Source organism: Giraffa tippelskirchi, chromosome 1 (genome assembly GCF_054371585.1).
Source record: "Giraffa tippelskirchi isolate mGirTip1 chromosome 1, T2T-mGirTip1v1.2.pri, whole genome shotgun sequence".
NCBI lineage: Eukaryota > Metazoa > Chordata > Mammalia > Artiodactyla > Giraffidae > Giraffa > Giraffa tippelskirchi.
In genome coordinates, this window is record NC_137275.1 from 126,291,797 (window position 1) to 126,310,379 (window position 18,583).

General features: G+C 43.0%; 1 protein-coding gene across 4 annotated transcripts in view; it reads right to left on the reverse strand.

Annotated features, from left to right (window-relative positions):
• Window positions 1-18,583, reverse strand: part of LOC145537900 (uncharacterized) — a 303,657-nt gene that overhangs the window by 227,143 nt on the left and 57,931 nt on the right. The window contains exon 8 of one of the 4 annotated variants that reach the window (XM_081568849.1): window positions 10,748-12,062. The exons of 2 other annotated variants lie outside the window; for them this stretch is intronic. In XM_081568849.1, the coding sequence (XP_081424975.1) occupies window positions 12,015-12,062 (48 nt within the window). In that variant the 3' untranslated portion in view covers window positions 10,748-12,014. Of the gene's footprint in view, window positions 1-10,747; window positions 12,063-18,583 lie in introns of those variants that run through there. One more of the 4 variants, XM_081568871.1, reaches the window with a different exon arrangement.

The window sequence follows — 18,583 nt, forward strand, 5'->3', positions numbered from 1 at the left end:
TACTCAATGAAAAGTGAAAGATTGAAACGACTGTGAGATGGCCCCCAGAAGACACGTCGTTTCACTGGTTATTGCCTATTTGTTTTCACTAGGTTCATTGGGGGAGACGGTGCCAGAAAATACTCATCAGAAACTTGGATCACAATGACAAGTCTATGCCAAAAGCTGAAGAGTTTGTCATTAAAAGGCAAGGATGGGGGGTTGGGGGGGGTAGAACTTCCCTGGCAGCTCAGTGGTTAGGACTCCACCCTTTCACTGCTAAGGGCATGGGTTTGATTTCCGGTGGGGAGACTAAGATTCCACAAGCCATATGGCATGACCAGCCAAAAAATAAAATATATGTTATGACATTAGAAAAAGGCAAGGGGAGAAGGAAGTGGACAGACTCAACCATAGCTATGTTTACCCTCATGTGCACACTCAGTCATGCCCAACTCTTTGCAACCCTGTGCCCTACAGCCCGCCAGGCTCCCCTGGGCTTCTCTGGTGGCTCAGGGGTAAAGAATCTGCCTGCCAATACCAATGTTTACCCTTGAAGTGAGAATGAAAATGAATAAGAGTCCACAGGAAAGAATGACAAACTTATACAGTGTATTAAAAAGCTGAGACATCACTTTGCTGACAAATGACATGTTAGTTGCTTAGTCATGTCCAACTCTTTGCAATCCCATGGGCTATAGCCTGCCAGTCTCCTCTGTCCATGGAATTCTCCAGGCAGAAATACTGTGGGTAGCCATTCCCTTCTCCAGGGGATCTTCCAGACCCAAGGATTGAACCCAGGTCTCCTGCATTGCAGGCAGATTCTTTACCAACTGAGCCACCAGGGAAGTCCAGCTGACAAAGGTCTGTATGGTCAAAGCTATGGTTTTTCCAGTAGTCATGTATGGATGTGAGAGCTGACCATGAAGAAGGCTGAGTGCCAAAGAACTGATTCTTTCAAATTGTGTTGGAGAAGATTCCTGAGAGTCCCTTGGACAGCAAGGAGATCAAACCAGTCAATTCTAAATGAAATCAACCCTGAATATTCATTCATTGGAAGGACTGATGCTGAAGCTCCAATACTGTGGCCTCCTGATGTAAAGAGCCAACTCACTGGAAAAGACCCTGATGCTGGGAAAGATTGAGGACAGGAGGAAAAGTGGGTGGCAGAGGAAGAGATGGTTGGATAGTATCACCAACTTAATGGACATGAGTTTGAGCAAACTCCAGGAGATAGTGAAAGGCAGGGAAGCCTGGTGTGCAGCTGCCCATGGGGTCACAAAGAGTCAGACATGACTTAGGGACCGAACAATAATAACAAGGGAGAACAGGCCCTAATGATAGCTTACAGTGAACTGTGTAGGATTCATGATCTCCAAAGAAGAGAATTTACCTTCGGGGCCAGAGATGAGGCTTGATCACTCAGAGCTTTGTGTAGCAGAGTTTTATTAAAGTATAAAAAGGGACAGATAAAGCTTCTGAGATAGACATCAGAAGGGGACAGAAAGTGCCCCACTCTCTAGTCTTATCAGTTCAGTTCAGTTGTTTAGTCTGTCCAACTCTTTGCGACCCCATGAACCGCAGCACGCCAGGCCTCCCTGTCCAACACCAACTCCTGGAATTCACCCAAACCCATGTCCATCGAGTCAGTGATGCCATCCAACCATCTCATCTTCTGTCGTCCCCTTCTCCTCCTGCCCCCAATCCTTCCCAGCATCAGGGTCTTTTCAAATGAGTCAACTCTTCACATGAGGTGGCCAAAGTATTGGAGTTTCAGCTTCAACATCAGTCCTTCCAATGAACACCCAGGACTGATCTCTTTAGGAAGGACTGGTTGGATCTTCTTGCAGCCCAAGGGACTCTCAAGAGTCTTCTCCAACACCACAGCTCAAAAGCATCAATTCTGCGGCGCTCAGCTTTCTTCACCGTCCAACTCTCACATCCATACATGACCACTGGAAAAACCATAGCCTTGACTAGATGGACCTTTGTTGGCAAAGTAATGTCTCTGCTTTTAAATATGCTATCTAGGTTGGCAGTAACCTTCCTTCCAAGGAGTAAGCGTCTTGTAATTTCATGGCTGCAATCACCATCAGTAGTGATTTTGGAGCCTAAGAAAATAAAGTCTGACACAGTTTCCACTCTTTCCCCATCTATTTCCCATGAAGTGATGGGACCAGATGCCATGATCTTAGTTTTCTGAACGTTGAGCTTTAAGCCAACTTTTTCACTCTCCTTTTTCACTTCCATCAAGAGGCTCTTTAGTTCTTCTTCCCTTTCTGCCATAAGTCATCTGCATATCTGAGGTTACTGATATTTCTCCTGGCAATCTTGATTCCAGCTTGTGTTTCTTCCAGCCCAGCATTTCTCATGACGTACTCTGCATATAAGTTAAATAAGCAGGGTGACAATATACAGCCTTGACGTACACCTTTTCCTATTTGGAACCAGTCTGTTGTTCCATGTCCACTTCTAACTGTTGCTTCCTGACCTGCATACAGGTTTCTCAAGAGACAGGTCAGATGGTCTGGTATTCCCATCTCTTTCAGAATTTTCCACAGTTTATTGTGATCCACACAGTCAAAGGCTTTGGCATAGTCAATAAAGCAGAAATAGATGTTTTTCTGGAACTCTCTTGCTTTTTTTGATGATCCAGTGGATATTGGCAATGTGATCTCTGGTTCCTCTGCCTTTTCTAAAACCAGCTTGAACATCTGGAAGTTCACGGTTCACATATTGCTGAAGCGTGGCTTGGAGAATTTTTAAGCATTACTTTACTAGCGTGTGAGATGAGTGCAATTGTGCGTAGTTTGAGCATTCTTTGGCATTGCCTTTCTTTGGGATTGGAATGAAAACTGACCTTTTCCAGTCCTGTGGCCACTGCTGCGTTTTCCAGATTTGTTGGCATATTGAGTGCAACACTTTCACAGCGTCATCTTTCAGGATTTGAAATAGTTCAACTGGAATTCCATCACCTCCACTAGCTTTGTTCATAGTGATGCTTTCTAAGGCCCACTTGACTTCACATTCCAGGATGTCTGGCTCTAGGTGAGTGATCACACCATCGTGATTCTCTGGGTCGTGAAGATCTTTTTTGTACAGTTCTTCTGTGTATTCTTGCCACCTCTTCTTAATATCTTCTGCTTCTGTTAGGTCCATACCATTTCTGTCCTTGATCGAGCCGATCTTTGCATGAAATATTCCCTTGGTATCTTTAATTTTTTGAAGAGATCTCTAGTCTTTCCCATTCTGTTGTTTTCCTCTATTTCTTTGCATTGATCGCTGAGGAAGGCTTTCGTATCTCTCCGTGCTATTCTTTGGAACTCTGCATTCAGATGGGAATATCTTTCCTTTTCTCCTTTGCTTTTCACTTTCCTTCTTTTCCCAGCTATTTGTAAGGCCTCCTCAGACAGCCATTTTGCTTTTTTGCATTTCTTTTCCATGGGGATGGTCTTGATCCCTGTCTCCTGTACAATATCACGAACCTCTGTCCATAGTTCATCAGGCACTCTGTCTATCAGATCTAGTCCCTTAAATCTATTTGTCACTTCCACTGTATAATCATAAAGGATTTGATTTGGGTCATACCTAAATGGTCTAGTGCTTTTCCCTACTTTCTTCAATTTAAGTCTGAATTTGGCAATAAGGAATTCATGATCTGAGCCACAGTCCGCTCCCGGTCTTGTTTTTGCTGACTGTATAGAGCTTCTCCATCTTTGGCTGCAAAGAATATAATCCATCTGATTTCAGTGTTGACCATCTGGTGATGTCCATGTGTAGAGTCTTCTCTTGTGTTGTTGGAAGAGGGCGTTTGCTATGACCAGTGTGTTCTCTTGGCAAAACTCTATTAGCCTTTGCCCTGCTTCATTCTGTACTCCAAGGCCAAATTTGCCTGTTATGCCAGGTGTTTCCTGACTTCCTACTTTTGCAGTCCAGTCCCCTATAATGAAAAGGACATCTTTTTTGTGTGTTAGTTCTAAAAGGTCTTGTAGGTCTTCATAGAACCGTTCAAGTTCAGCTTCTTCAGCGTTACTGGTCGGGACATAGACTTGGATTACTGTGATACTGAATGGTTTGCCTTGGAAACAAACAGAGATCATTCTGTCGTTTTTGAGATTGCATCCAAGGACTGCATTTCGGACTCTTTTGTTGACCATCATGGCTACTCCATTTCTTCTAAGGAATTCCTTCCCACAGTAGTAGATATAATGGTCATCTGAGTTAAATTCACCCATTCCAGTCCATCTTAGTTTGCTGATTCCTAGAATGTCGACGTTCACTCTTACAACTGGTTACTAACAATAGAAAGGTCTTACCAGACCCATTCCCACAACATACATCTTAAGATAACAGGATTAGTCAGAAGGTTCCTGTTAAGAAGGAAGAAACATGTCCTAGAGAAAGATACATTGGTGCTATATAATCATTAGTTGTATAATCATTAGTACATTGTAATCATTGTATAATACATAGTACATATAATACATAGTACATAGTAGATCTATCTAATCATTGTATAATCATTAGTACAGAGCTAAAAGGACAAACATACCCTTGAGCAAGATGAGTTGTTTTGTTGTGTAATCATTAGCTCTGGGCTTAAAGAAAATAACATCTCATGTGACTAAGACAAAGAAATGTAGGGAAAAAACGTTTGTCCTTTTCTCCTGCTCAAGAGCCCTGGACTCATTTCTCTTCCTCAAGAGCCCCAGACCCCTTTCTCCTCCTCAGGGGCCCCGAACTCCTTATCAACCTACCTAAGAATTAACTTTCTCACTAAGAAGTGATTTCCAGAAAAGATGTAGATTATTTACAATTATTTATATATTGGACACACTGCATGGCATGTGGTATCTTAGCGCCCTGACCAGCGATCAAACCCACCCCCAACATTGGAAGGTGAAGTCTCACCCGCTGGACCACCAGAAAAGTTCCTACTTACAATATTTTAAAATGGATTTCTGGTTGCAAAAGGGTAAAAAGAAATAAAATAGGTAAGGATAGATAGGCAGTCTCTCTCAAAGAAAAGTCATCGAAGGTATAGCTGCTTTAAGAGGAATAGCTTTGCAACTACTAGAAGAGGAAATCTCAGAAAGTGGAAACATTCAGAGAAGTCATAGAGGAAAAAAAAAGAAAAAAAAAAAAAACAAAGAAAATGAGACTCTTAAGTCTGCAGTGGCGGGAATACTTCTGGAGGAGAAAGGAGGGCAGAGGGCATGAATTACAGAATGGAAATGAGGATGAGATGACAGTAAAGGCAGAAGCTCAGAGCCAGCATGGGAACCTACCAGTGGTGACAGTCAAGGAGACCGCAGGGCGTGTGTCAGAAAGATCCAAACCAGATCCAGCGTCTACACACTTGGAGAGACAGCGAGAGAGGATCACAGTGTTCAGATACATTTTAAACTGATGCTCTGCAAACTGACACCGAGTATGAAAAGGCATGGCTTCCCTGGTGGCTCAGTGGTAAAGAATCTGTCTGCCACTCAGCAAACTCGGGTTTGATCTCTGGGTCAGGAAGATCCCCTGGAGAAGGGAATAGCTACCCACTCCAGGATTCCTGCTCGGGAAATCCCATGGACAGAGGAGCCTGGCAGGCTACAGTCCATGGGGTCACAAGAGTCAGATACAACTTACCAACTAAACAACAACAACAATGAAAAAGTGTGTAGTAACTGGCCTCAGGGCTTATCCCAGTGGTTCTATGCATTTATTGCGGCTGTGGTAATAGAGTACCACAAATCAGGTGGCTTAAGACACAGATATGTGTGAATATTAGCCATAAAAAAGAGTGAAATCTTGCCATTCATGACAACATAGATGGACCTAGGAAGTATTACACAGAGTGAAGGAAGTCAGAGAAAGACAAATACTATATGATCTCAGTTATATGTGGAATCTGAAGAGCAAAAAAAAATGAACAAATATAACTAGAGAGAAACAGAGTCGTAGAAGCAGAGAATAAACAGGTGGTTGCCAGCAGGGAGGGAGATGGGGGAGGGAAGCAGAAGGTGACAGAGATTAAGAGGTGCAAGCTTCCAGTTGCAAAATAAATGAGTCATGGGTGTGAATCATACAGTGTGGGGAATACAGTCAATAACTACATAATATCTCTGTTCAGTGACATATCATAACTAGACTTGACATGATGATCGGTTTGGAATGTACAGAAATATCAGCTCACTATGCTGGGTACCAGGAACTAACATAGTGTTGTCAGCCGATTATACTTCAAAAACAAACAAACGAGCTGACAGAAAAAGAGATCAGACCTGTGGTTACCAGAAGGTAGACGATGAAGGAGGGGATTGGATGAAGGTAGTCAAAAGGTGCAAACTTCCAGTTATAAGACAAATAAGTAGATAAATAAGTACTAGAAATATAACATACATGACAAATATAATAAACACTGCTGCGTGTTATATATGAAAGTTATCAAAACAGTAAATCTTTAGAGCTTTCACCACAAGTAAAAAGTGGTTTTTTTCTATTTTTAAAGTTTTTTGTCTATCTGAGAAGATGTTCACTATACTTACTGTGGGAGTCATCACACAATGTATGAAGTCAAACCATGAAGCTGAACACCTTCAACTTACACAGTGCTGTGTGTCAATGACATCTCAATAAAACTGGAAGGAAAAAGACCCATTTACTGAGCATGAACTCATAATCTTACCAAAAAAGGCTAAAATCTAAACAGTGATTTTCTTTTTATTTTTTCAAACAGGATTGACAACTTTCTGCAGCCAAACATAGCAGATAGTAAAGTCATATCTATGTAGCAAGGACCTTCAAATGTCAGGGCTCTTTTTGTGTGTGTCTGTGTTTTTCTGACATTTATTTCTAGATCCTTTAAAGCACTTTATTATTTTATTACTGTTTTATCTATATTTACCTCACTTAACTGAATAGGGACTTCTTTTTTGTTTGTTCATTAAACTTTCTGAGATGGGAGTTTCAGCAATGAAAAACAAGAACATGTCTGTCAGAACTGAAAGAAATTTAAAACATAAGAAAAATTACCTAGGGGAGTGAGAATGTGTCATCTCACTGTGTCAGGAAAACAGGGGAACTTATGAAAATACGATAGAAAACTCTCAACGGAAAGCACAAAGCCAAAGATGTTAAAAAGCCAAATAAATATTTCCAACGGCTAGGATATTCATCAGGCAAAAGCTAGAAAAAAACAAAGGTAAAACACTGGAGTGAAACATCAAAAGACAAGGTCCATGAGACAATTCTGTCAACAGAGTCCAAATAGGTGAGGCAAGAGAAGAAAAGAAGTGAAGCAGGATTAAAGACAGTGCCTATGTTTTGAGCATGCAAGAGGAGACAGGGTGAGAGTAGGCTTAGGAACTAAAAATAAACTGAAGCGTAGCCAGAAGAAAAGGGGAAGAAACTGATCTTTAAAAGAAGTTTGGCACAGAATTGTTTCCAGAGCAAGTCTAGGAGGCACTGACGCTGGGGGGGGGGGGGGCGCGTGTGGGCCCTATGGTGCACCTCACATCCCCTCAGTGAAGCATCTTAAGCACTGGGGGTGTTGTGATCTAGGGAATGCGTCAATTGGAAATAGAGCCTTACCTGAGGTCACCCCTGACCAAGGGAGCCCACATCTGGCGATGGTCCCGGCGGAGACTGACAAGCCTCAGGGCTCTTCTGGTTCCAGAGCCCCCTGAAGTCCCAGGTCTTCACAGCTCCTCCCTGCCCTGTCCTACTTCCCCCTCTTCCTTTCTACACGTTGGCACTAAAAGCATCCTGAATTGATATCCTGCCCACCAAACTCCATCTCAGAGTACACTTTCCTAAGAATTCAGCTTGAATGTGTCCATTCTTATAAATTGGTTTGCTTCTTCAAATGAATTTATATGCGACCTTGAAAATGAGTGATGTCTTAGTCTGTTTGGACTGCTGTAAACAAATTACCATAAACTTGGCAGCAGTCCTGGTAGCACTAGAGACAGTCCTAGGGTAGCAAAGATAAACCCCAGATCTTCCACCAAGAGGCCTTGCTAACAGTTCAGGGTAATGAGAAATCTCATTTCTCCTTGGGTAGATGTCCCAGGTACCCTATTTAGCTCAGAGTCCCCTCATATCCCTGGTATGTTCTCTCATTCATTCCATGAGTACCACTGGGCCCTCATCACATCACCAACTGGGGTCTGGGATGTAGGAATCAGTGCGTAATGCTTCTCTGGCTGCTGATCTGCTGTGAGTGATAAATGGTCTGGGTCTCCAACCTTGGGGTCTCATATCCTGCATCAAGACATTACATATATAATGCTGGCATAGGTCAACTTATCTTTTAAGAAGAGTAAAATCTTAGACCCAAGTGTAAATTATGTTGTTTCACTTTTTTCAGGAAAAGAACCAGAAATATTTTGAATTTAATAACCTTCTGATAATCAAACATGAGCCCTTATGGTTGAAGACTCTATGCAGATCTCAAGGGACAAGTTCAGTGGCTCAGAATCTTAAACTCAAATATGATGGACGTTGGTAGCTTTGCTTCCTTCACACAGGATACACCCTTACTGAGTCACTGCTCAGTAAATAGCTGTCAGATTGGATGCTCACGTGCAGAAATACAAATTGCATATTTATGCATCTTTATTCATATTTAAGATCATCATGCTTCTCTTCTGCTCTCCTGTCTTCTCTCACTGGACGTGGTTTATCTTATTCCGTCTCCACTCTTCCTGCCCAGAGCTTGCCCACCATCTATTCACTGTATTGTGAATGTTGCCTCAACGTTTGTGGTACCTTCCCTGGCTCTGAGTTTTGAGGTGTTCCTAGGCTTTATTTATCTATGAGGAGTGCTTTTTCAATCCCTAAAGTTCATCAGTTTTATCCTATTTCTCAGAAGGGCAAATAACAGCCAGGAGTCATCACTGACTGCAGAAAGGCAGGGCTGGCTATCTGTCCCCCAGGCAATTACCCCCTTCTACTCCCTTCTGATGACCTTGCTCCAAAGACTACCTGGACTTTCAGGTTTCTCTCCTGTACCCCAAGAGATAGAGGCACATATTGGGAACTTCAATTATATGTCAAGAATAGCTCTCCAGGGACTCCTCTGACAGTTCAGTGGTTAATACTTTGTCTTCCAAAGCACAAGGCACAGGTTCAGTCCCTGGTCTAGTATCCACATGCCTCGTGGCCCCAAAACCAAAACATGAAACAGAAGCAATATTGTAAAAGACTTTTAAAAAGTGGTCTACATTTTTAAAAAATTAATTATTTTTTAAAAAACAACAACAAATAGCTCTGTTGACAGTGCTCTGAAAATGTTCCAGATACTCAGGCAGTAAAAGCAAACAGTTGAATTCTCTTTACTTTCTTCATGTTTGGTCAAGCTGTTCCCTCTCAACTGCTAGTTTTTCAAGCTGCAGTCTTATTGTTCAGTATCCGAACAAACATTTTTGATTGCTTTATTCAAAAGGTCCACATCAAAAATGTGCTCTAAAGATGTTTCCTGGAAAATGTACTATTGTTGTTTAAATGCACATTTACAGGAGAGCTCTAAAGAACTCCTGGTAAGTGTCTACATTTACATAAGGTTCATTTGCATCACAACTATCGCACTTTCAATGCCTTTATTTTTCTTTCTTCCTGTTAGTTTCCTAACCTCTTTGCCACATTCTTGAAGACCTCAGCACTCTCCCTCCGTGGGTGCTACGACTTGGGTGGAGTCTTCAGGAGATAAAACTGCCTTGTCTCTAGGACTGGAGCGGAGACCAGGATGTCTTCCCTTCTGACTGAGTCTCACCCTGCATGCATGCTCAGTCGTTTCAGTCATGTCTGACTCTTTGCGACTCCATGGACTGTAGCCCGCCAGGCTCTTCTGTCCATGGGATTCTCCAGACAAGAATCCTGGAGTGGGTTGCCATTTCCTCCTCCAGGGGATCTTCCTGACCTAGGGGTCAAACCTGATCTCCTGCATTGGCAGGTGGATTCTTTACCACTGAGCCACCTGAGAAGTCCAGAGAGATTGCTGAGTCAGGTCCAATAAAGACCAGCTTGAGACGGAGCTAGAAGGTGCTGGACAAGTCGAGGAATTAGAGGTCTCTGGGGACGGGGTTTCAGAGCTGCTCTGCCCCCCTCAGTGGTGATGAGGCTGCTGGGGTTCACGGCTACCATGGTTGCGAGCTGTTGGGTTTTCAGGGCTACAGCAGACCTTGGGAAGGGGGTGGGAGAAGGGCAAGCCACAAGGCTTCCTGGTTTGTAAGGTTCTGTTTTTTTCCTGAATAAACACTCTTTAGGTAGTTACAAGCCTTTGGTTAATTCTGAGTCCTGAGAATGTTTATTTTGAGAGTTTCTGCCAGTATTCCTACTGCTTTCCTGGACAAGCAGATCTTCAGAGGTCCTGACGCCACCACCCTGTGACGCAATTTTTGGGAATGCCCTGTGCCTTTATCCTTGTTACTCCCATACTAGGAACACTCTCGTCCTCTGCTGCTTGGAAATTTGGCATCTGGAGGTCAACTGTTTCACATTCAGTGTAGCCTTTACTGACCTCCTTTTCTTCCTCCCTGCTAGGTAGAATCACTTATGCCCCATATGACTAGTTCATGGCATTTTATGGCAGTCACCACGCAGCCTCATGCTGAGCTGTTCTGAGCTCCACATTAGACTCTGAGTATTTTGAACTATGTACTCAGAGCTCATTGCTCAGACATCTCAAAGGCATCCCTGGACTTACACAGTGAACAATTCATGTGGCTGTACCTGGCTGCCTTGGGTCCATCTCCACCAGTTAACACAAAATACTTCAGGCAGAAATAAAGTTTAATTCAAATTTGTTATTGTTGTTGTTTAGTCACTAAGTCATGCCCAACTCCTTGCGATCCCATGGACTCCAGCATGCCAGGCTCCTCTGCTCTCTACTATCTCCCAGCGTTTGCTCAGATTCATATCCATTGAGTCGGTGATGGCATCCAGACACCTCATCCTCTGTCGCCCCCTTCTCCTCCTGCTGTCAATCTTTCTTAGCATCAGGGTCTTTTCCAATGAGTCAGTTATTCGCATCAGGTGGCCAAGGTGTTGGAGCTTCAGCTTCAGCATCAGTCCTTCCAATGGATATTCAGAACTGATTTCCCTTAGTATTGACTGGTTTGATCTCCGTGTAGTCCAAGGGACTCTTAAGAGTCTTCTCCAGCACCACAATTTGAAAGTATCAATTCTTTGGCACTCAGCCTTTTTTTATGGTCCAACTTGTCAGATATGTTTGCCCAAGATTAAATTCAGCACTTCTCTAAAGTACACAATCATTTTTAAATTAATGAATGAAATACATTCTCCCTGTCTTTTGTTATATCAACAGATCATAGACAGGCCCTTCCTCAGAAAAACGATCAACAAGAAATGAAAATAAGTGAACAAAACAGAGACCTATCCCTGCCATGGGTTGAGATTGAAATTCTCATTATTCCCACAGCAAGGGAAAAAGGATTAGCAAATTCATGCATTAACCTTCTGTTTATTAGGAGATTTCTACTTAATTCATGCTTTAGGTCCTAATTATACATGCTTCCATATGTCTATTAAGAAATCCTTAGATTGCAAGAAACAGAAGCTGCCTAAAGACAGCTGAAGTGTGAGGAATTTTTGTACAGAATCGGAGGTATTTCATGGAAACCTAGTGCACAACTCAAGGAATGCCCCTCAAAAGACAAAGTCAGAACTAGGAAGTCCACAATCAAGGCTGCTGCTTTTCTCTCCAAGAGCAGGCTCTCGGATTCTCGCTTCTTCTCTCTGCCTGTTCCCACATCTTCTTTATTCTTTTCTTTCTCCCAGAAGACCTACTTTTTTCTGAGGCAGCAAGCACAAGGTCATTAGCGCCCAGACTTCAAATACCCTGTTACGACATCTCAGCAAAACTACTCAAGTTTCTGAGTTCCTGTTTTGAATTCCCACAAGGGAGCATCTGTGGGACAAGCCTGGATTGACGATGAGTGGCTCGGGTACGTGGCTGTGATCAGGGGCCAAGGTTTTATGACTCACTTGCTAGCAACTCAGCCACATCTGTGGGAGCTCGCACACTAGAAGGAAACAGGCAGTGAGGACGGGCTGTAGGCGAAGGCATTTACCTGGATAGATAGAAACACGTGTTCATCTGTTAGGCCTGCCATCACAGAGTAGGTAGCTTAAACAACAGATATTCATTTTCTCACAGCTTTGGAAGCTAGAAATCCAAGATCAAGATGTTAGCAAGGTGGTTCAGGTGAGACCTCTCTTCCTAGCTTGCAGACAGTCGCCTTCTTGCTCATCATTTGGCCTTTCCTCTGCACCCTGGAGAGAAACCTCTGCTGCCTCTTCTGTAAAGATATCAGTCCTACTGGATTAGAGCCTTCCCTTATGACCTCAGTTAACTTCAATTATTTTCTTAAAGGTCTCATCTCCAAATATGGTGGCTGGACTTCAACATATGAATTTTAGACAGACTCAGTTCACTTCATAACAGCATCCCAAAAGGTACCCACTATGCCATGGAAAACGATATCAGAGTTTAATGTCCAAGTGTAATGCAAACTGTTTTATTTACCAATGGTCATTAATGGACTGAGGTTTCCCCAGTGGCTCAGAATTAAAGAATTCACTTGCCAATGCAGAAGACCTGAGATTAATCCCTGGGTCAGGAAGATCCCCTGGAGGAGGAAATGGCAACCCACTCCAGTATTCTTGCCTGGAGAATCCCATGGACAGAGGAGCCTGGTGGGCTATAGTGCAGGGGGTCGCAAAGAGTTGGACATGTCTGAGTGACTGAGCATGCAAGCATGACATTAATGGATTAGAAGTGTTAAAATCTTGTTAAAGAATAATTCAGGAATTACCATTCCTTCTATTGGGTTGATCGAAAAGTTTGTAACATCTTATGGATAAACCTTTTCATGCTGTTCGTGGGGTTCTCAAGGCAAAAATACTAGTTTCTTGGTGAAAGGGAAAGAGGAGAGTGAAAAAGTTGGCTTAAAACTCAACATTCAGAAAACTAAGATCATAGCATCTGGTCCCATCACTTCATGGCAAATAGATGGGGAAACAATGGAAACAGTGGCAGACTTTATTTTCTTGGGCTCCAAAATCACTGCAGATGGTGACTGCAGGCATGAAATTAAAAGATGCTTGCTCTTTGGAAGAAAAGCTATGACCAACCTAGACAGCATATCAAAAAGCAGAGATATTACTTTGCCAACAAAAGACTGTCTAGTCAAAGGTATGGTTTTTCCAGTAGTCATGTATGGATGTGAGAGTTCAACTATAAAGAGAGCTGAGCGCCGAAGAATTGATGCTTTTGAACTGTGGTGTTGGATAAGATTCTTGAGAGTCCCTTGGACTGCAAGGAGATCCACCCAGTCCATCCTAAAGGAAATCAGTCCTGAATATTCATTGGAAGGACTCATGCTAAAGCTGAAACTCCCATACTTTGGCCACCTGATGCAAAGAACTGACTCATTGGAAAAGATCCTGATGCTAGAAAAGATTGAAGGCAGGAGGAGAAGGGAATGACAGAGGATGAGATGGTTGGATGGCATCACTGACTCGATGGACATGAGTTTGAGTAAGCTCTGGGAGTTGGTGATGGACAGGGAAGCCTGGCATGCTGCAGTCCATGGGGTCACAAAGATTCGAACACAGCTGAGCAACTGAACTGAATAGATAAACCTGAGCAAACCTTTTGGCCAACCCAATACATGATCAATAATCTCATATATACATATGTAGACACTAGGTGGTCATGTATATTCAGTTCTCAGTTATCCATATTACTGAAGACATAGGGTAGATATTCAGATTACCGAGAAATGGAAAGCATTGTTGCAGCTGCTCTATTCTAGTAATCAAATGTCCCATAGGAAGGAACGGTACCATTCACAGGACCCAGGGCATAACTTTAGAGTGCCTCTCTTTCCCTCATTGAGTAGAAGAGCTGCCCTATTTAGTCCGGGGAAGGTGGCACAGAAAGCATGAAACTGGGCTTCAACTGACAGAAGTGAGTAGACATGGGAGAAAATGAAGAGGACTCTTCATAGGGTGCAGAGGTCAATTTATACACATTGTACTTATCACAACACTCAGAGGATTGCATCTGACCTTTAAAGGGGCCAAAACCACTCCCCTCTACACAAGTGCTGCTCAACTCTGTCTCTGAAACCACTCCCCCAAAGCCAACAACTTACTCAGATACTATCTGGGTGCCGCTCTGAAAGCAAGGAAACTAACATTGTTCCCAGAGCTTAGGGATATCGTTCTGCTCCTAGGAAAACACTTCCAGGTGCTTCAGTCCTCAAGAAGCCAGTAATATGTAAACACTGTTAAATCTTGAGTCATTCAAAGACCCCCTCCTGCAGATGCTCCCCTGACTTCTGACTCTGCTGTGCTCATCTAGCTGCCGAAACAAGGGGAGGAAATGAACACAGACCAAGTACATATTATGTAGCAGCACATACATCATCCCGCCTGCTCAGGACACTTTCATTTCATGTAAAGCTACTCTAGTCAGACAACTCCTTCAAACACAGAAAACAAGGAATGACTAAAATCTGACATACATGTCAATAAATGATTTTGTAACTTTTATTGTACAGAGGTCTAGAGTACATGAAGGGTAGAGTCGTGGTTGGGAATAAGCGCTCTGGAGTGAGAATGTTAAGGTCTAAACCCAGCTCTATCACTTACTGTCTGTGCAATCTCAGACCAGTCACTTAAGCTCTCTGTGATTCAATGTTCATTATCAAAACAGGGATAATTATAATATCTCCTTCATAAGATTCTTGGGAAAAATAATGAACAAACATTTAAGTTCTTGGAGAATGTGTGGAATATGGTCAGTGCTACATTTATTTTGCTGTAATTTCAGTTTCTATGGTATCCATGTAAGCTGCTATGGCAAAGAGACTCTAAGCAGGGCTCCACGACTCCCACTTCCTGTATTCACATTCTGTGTTATCTCTCCTCTTTGAGTATAGGTGGGCTCTGCAAGTTGCTTCTAACTAATAAAATGCAGCAAAGATGATGGATGCCATGCAATGATCAAGTCAATAAAACTGAGTCCCTGGGACTTCCCTGGTGCTCCAGGGCTTAAGAATCCACCTTCCAATGCAGGGGAGACAGATTTGAACTCTGGTTGGGGACCTAAGATCTCACACGCCTCGGGGGAACGACACCCTGTGTGCTCCAACATCAGAATCCATGCACTCTAGAGCCCATGCTCCATAACGAGAGAAGTCCATGTGCCCCAAAGAAGAGTCGGTGCACTGAGACGAAGACCCAGCACAGCCAAAATGTGAAAACTAATTAGTTAAAAAAAAACAAAACTGAGCTCCCGCTGTATCTGGCAGACTTTCTCTACTGACTTGTTGGCTTCCATTAGTGATGCGAACTTCCACACTGGAGAGGCCCAAGTGAGTTGAGGGCAATTCCAACCAACAACCAAGTGGAACCCAGAACCCAGATCCCCAGTCCAACAACCCACAAGGAACTGAATTATGCCAACAACCCCATGAGCTTGGGAGCAAATCCTTCCTGGGTGGAGCATTCAGATGAGACCACAGCCCTGGGCAACACATTGACAGCAGCTTGTCAGATACCCTGAAGCAGAGGTGCCACCTAAGCTGTGCCCAGATTCCTAGCACAAAGAAGTGCAATAAGAAGTGTGGACTCGGACCTCCCTGGTGGTTCAGTGGTTAAGAATCCAATTTCTAATGCAGGTGACACATTTTTGATCCTGGTCTGGGAATTAATATCCCACATGCCTTGAAGCAACTAAGCCCATGTAACTGAACGTAAGATCCTGCATACTGCAACAAGTATCAGATGTCCTGCAACTAAGACACAGTCAAATAAATAAGAAAAAAAAAAAAAGAAGTGTCAATTGTTTTAACGCACTGTACTTTGTTGTACTCTGTTTTGCAACAGTGGATAGCTAATATACTTCAACAGTGCAACCACAGAGTGATTGCTCAAATATTCATTCTCTCTCCCATCTCAGTTATAGATATATATATTTCTAACGCAATTTCTGTCTAGAAATCCCTCTTTAAATCACTGTTCGTTATAATACACTACCCAACCTTGGCTTATATCTCCTTTGCTCACCATTACTCTCTTGCTTTGATTCAGTTACTTCAACAATACTAACGATCCCTTAGGAAGGACCTGCATGTGGTATTACTCATATTATCCCACCAGGTCTCACAAAAACCCTGAAAGCTGAGTGTCATCACCTCCATGTCACAGGTGAGGACACTGGTCTTCTGACAGACTGAACCCTTTTCAGGGCTATAACTAGATGCTATTAAATTCTGCAAACAAAACAGAAGGAAAGCCACCAAGGTTTATGCTCATAGCTGTTCTCAAGATAAAGCCCATTAGTATGGGCTTCCTTGTGGCTCAGCAGTAAAGAATCCACCTGACAATGCAGGAGATGCAGGTTTATCCCTGGGTCAGGAAGATTCCTGGAGGAGAAAATGGCTACCCGCTCCAGTATTCTTGCCTGGAGAATCCCATGGACAGAGGAGCCTGGCAGGCTACAGTCCATGGGGCTTCAGAGAGTCAGACATGGCTAAGCACACACATTGATAGTGCGCAAAAACTTCCAAGATGCTATTCTTCTGTCTTCATTTCTCTCACCTAGAAAATCCCCATGCATTAAGGACAGTTCAATCTGTCCTTCTCTGTGTATCACGGCAATCAAACAAGACCCTTGAAGAAGGGGAGTGATACCTACTAGGTGGCCTGCATCAGAGTACTAGCTCAGAGTATGGCCAACTGCTATCATCACAATATGCAAAGAAGCCTCTGAAATGTTTTTCTTCCTGTCTAAGTAAAGGTTCAGGCAGAAATAGAGCTGAGATTTATAACCACAAATACCAAGTTCAGAATTATGGTTCCCATGACAGTCATAACTTACCTCCAAGCACAAGGGCATTATTTTTGTTTGTTCGGTTACACTGGGAGTGTTGTGGCTGAAAATATACATGGGATGTGTTCTGATTACAGCTCACACAAGACTGGTTAATGTGGATTTCCTTTACTCTAAGGCTGTTTATATTTACACATAAAAGCTGATTCACTAGAGTGTGATTTCTGCACTTCAAGTGTGCATTTCAGATTCAAGGCGGTCATAACCACTTGCCAATTTAAATTAGTTAGAGCTGAAAATAGGCAGTGTCTGAGTTCAGCTCTCAATGACAGATAGTAGGAAAAATGTAATCTCAGAGCACATTCAAATATTTACATTAAGGAGACCCAGAGGAAGGAAGGCTAACTTGTTCATAAGGTAGGAAGAAGCCTCGAGGTTAAAATAAACCATAAAATAAGCATATTATATGATACATAGCGACTATGCACATGATACTCTGTGTCCTAATGATCCATGTACATACATACAACTCACTCCACTAAAAATATTTGTGCAAGTTACAGTCACTCTTGAAAATTTGATCTTGAAAACTAGTGGGCTTCCATGGTGGCTCAGTGGTAAAGAATCCGCCTGCCAAGGCAGAAGACCAGGGTTCAATCCCAGGCCCGGGAAGATCCCACGTGCTGGGAAGCAGCTAAGGCTGGGCATCACAACTACTGAAGCCTCAATGGCCCAGAGTCTGTGCTCCGTACTGGGAGAAGCCACCTCAATGAGAAACCCTCGCCCCCCAACTAGAGAGCGGCCCCCTCTCCCAACAACCAGAGAAAAGCCAGAGCAGCAACGAAAACCCAGCACAGCCAAAAATAAATAATAAATAAATATTTTAAAAAATACATTTAAAAACAGAAAGCTAGCATGTAATCATATACCTGGGCCCAAAAATAAATTTGGAAGAAGAGAGGAGAAACAAACTATGACAGAATATGAGACAAAAGGAAGCACTATATATTTATCCTCCTCCTTCTGTTTGGATTTCTCAGGTACAAGTGGCTACTTTGGGGAAATTGCTACTGAATTGGCTTCAGTTCAGTTCAGTTCAGTTCAGTCGCTCAGTCGTGTCCGACTCTTTGTGACCCCATGAACAGCAGCACGCCAGGCCTCTCTGTCCATCACCAACTCCCAGAGTCCACCCAAACCCATGTCCATTGAGTCGGTGATGTCATCCAACCATCTCATCCTCTGTTGTCCCCTTCTCCTCCTGCCCTCAATCTTTCCTAGCATCAGGGTCTTTTCAAATGAGTCAGCTTTTCGGCTTTTCGCATCAGGTGGCCAAAGTACTGGAGTTTCAGTTTCAGCATCAGTCCTTCCAATGAATATTCAGGACTGATTTCCTTTAGGAAGGACTGGTTGGATCTCCTTGCAGTCCAAGGGACTCTCAAGAGTCTTCTTCAACACCACAGTTCAAAAGCACCAATTCTTCAGCGCTCAGCTTTCTTTATAGTCCAACTCTCACATCCATACATGACCACTGGAAAAACCATAGCCTTGACTAGATGGACCTTTGTTGACAAAGTAATGTCTCTGCTTTTCAATATGTTGTCTGGGTTGGTCATAACTTTCCTTCCAAGGAGTAAGCGCCTTTTAATTTCCTGGCTGCAATCACCATCTGCAGTGATTTTGGAGCCTAAGAAAATAAAGTCTGTCAGTGTTTCCACTGTTTCCCCATCTATTTGTCATGAAGTAATGGGA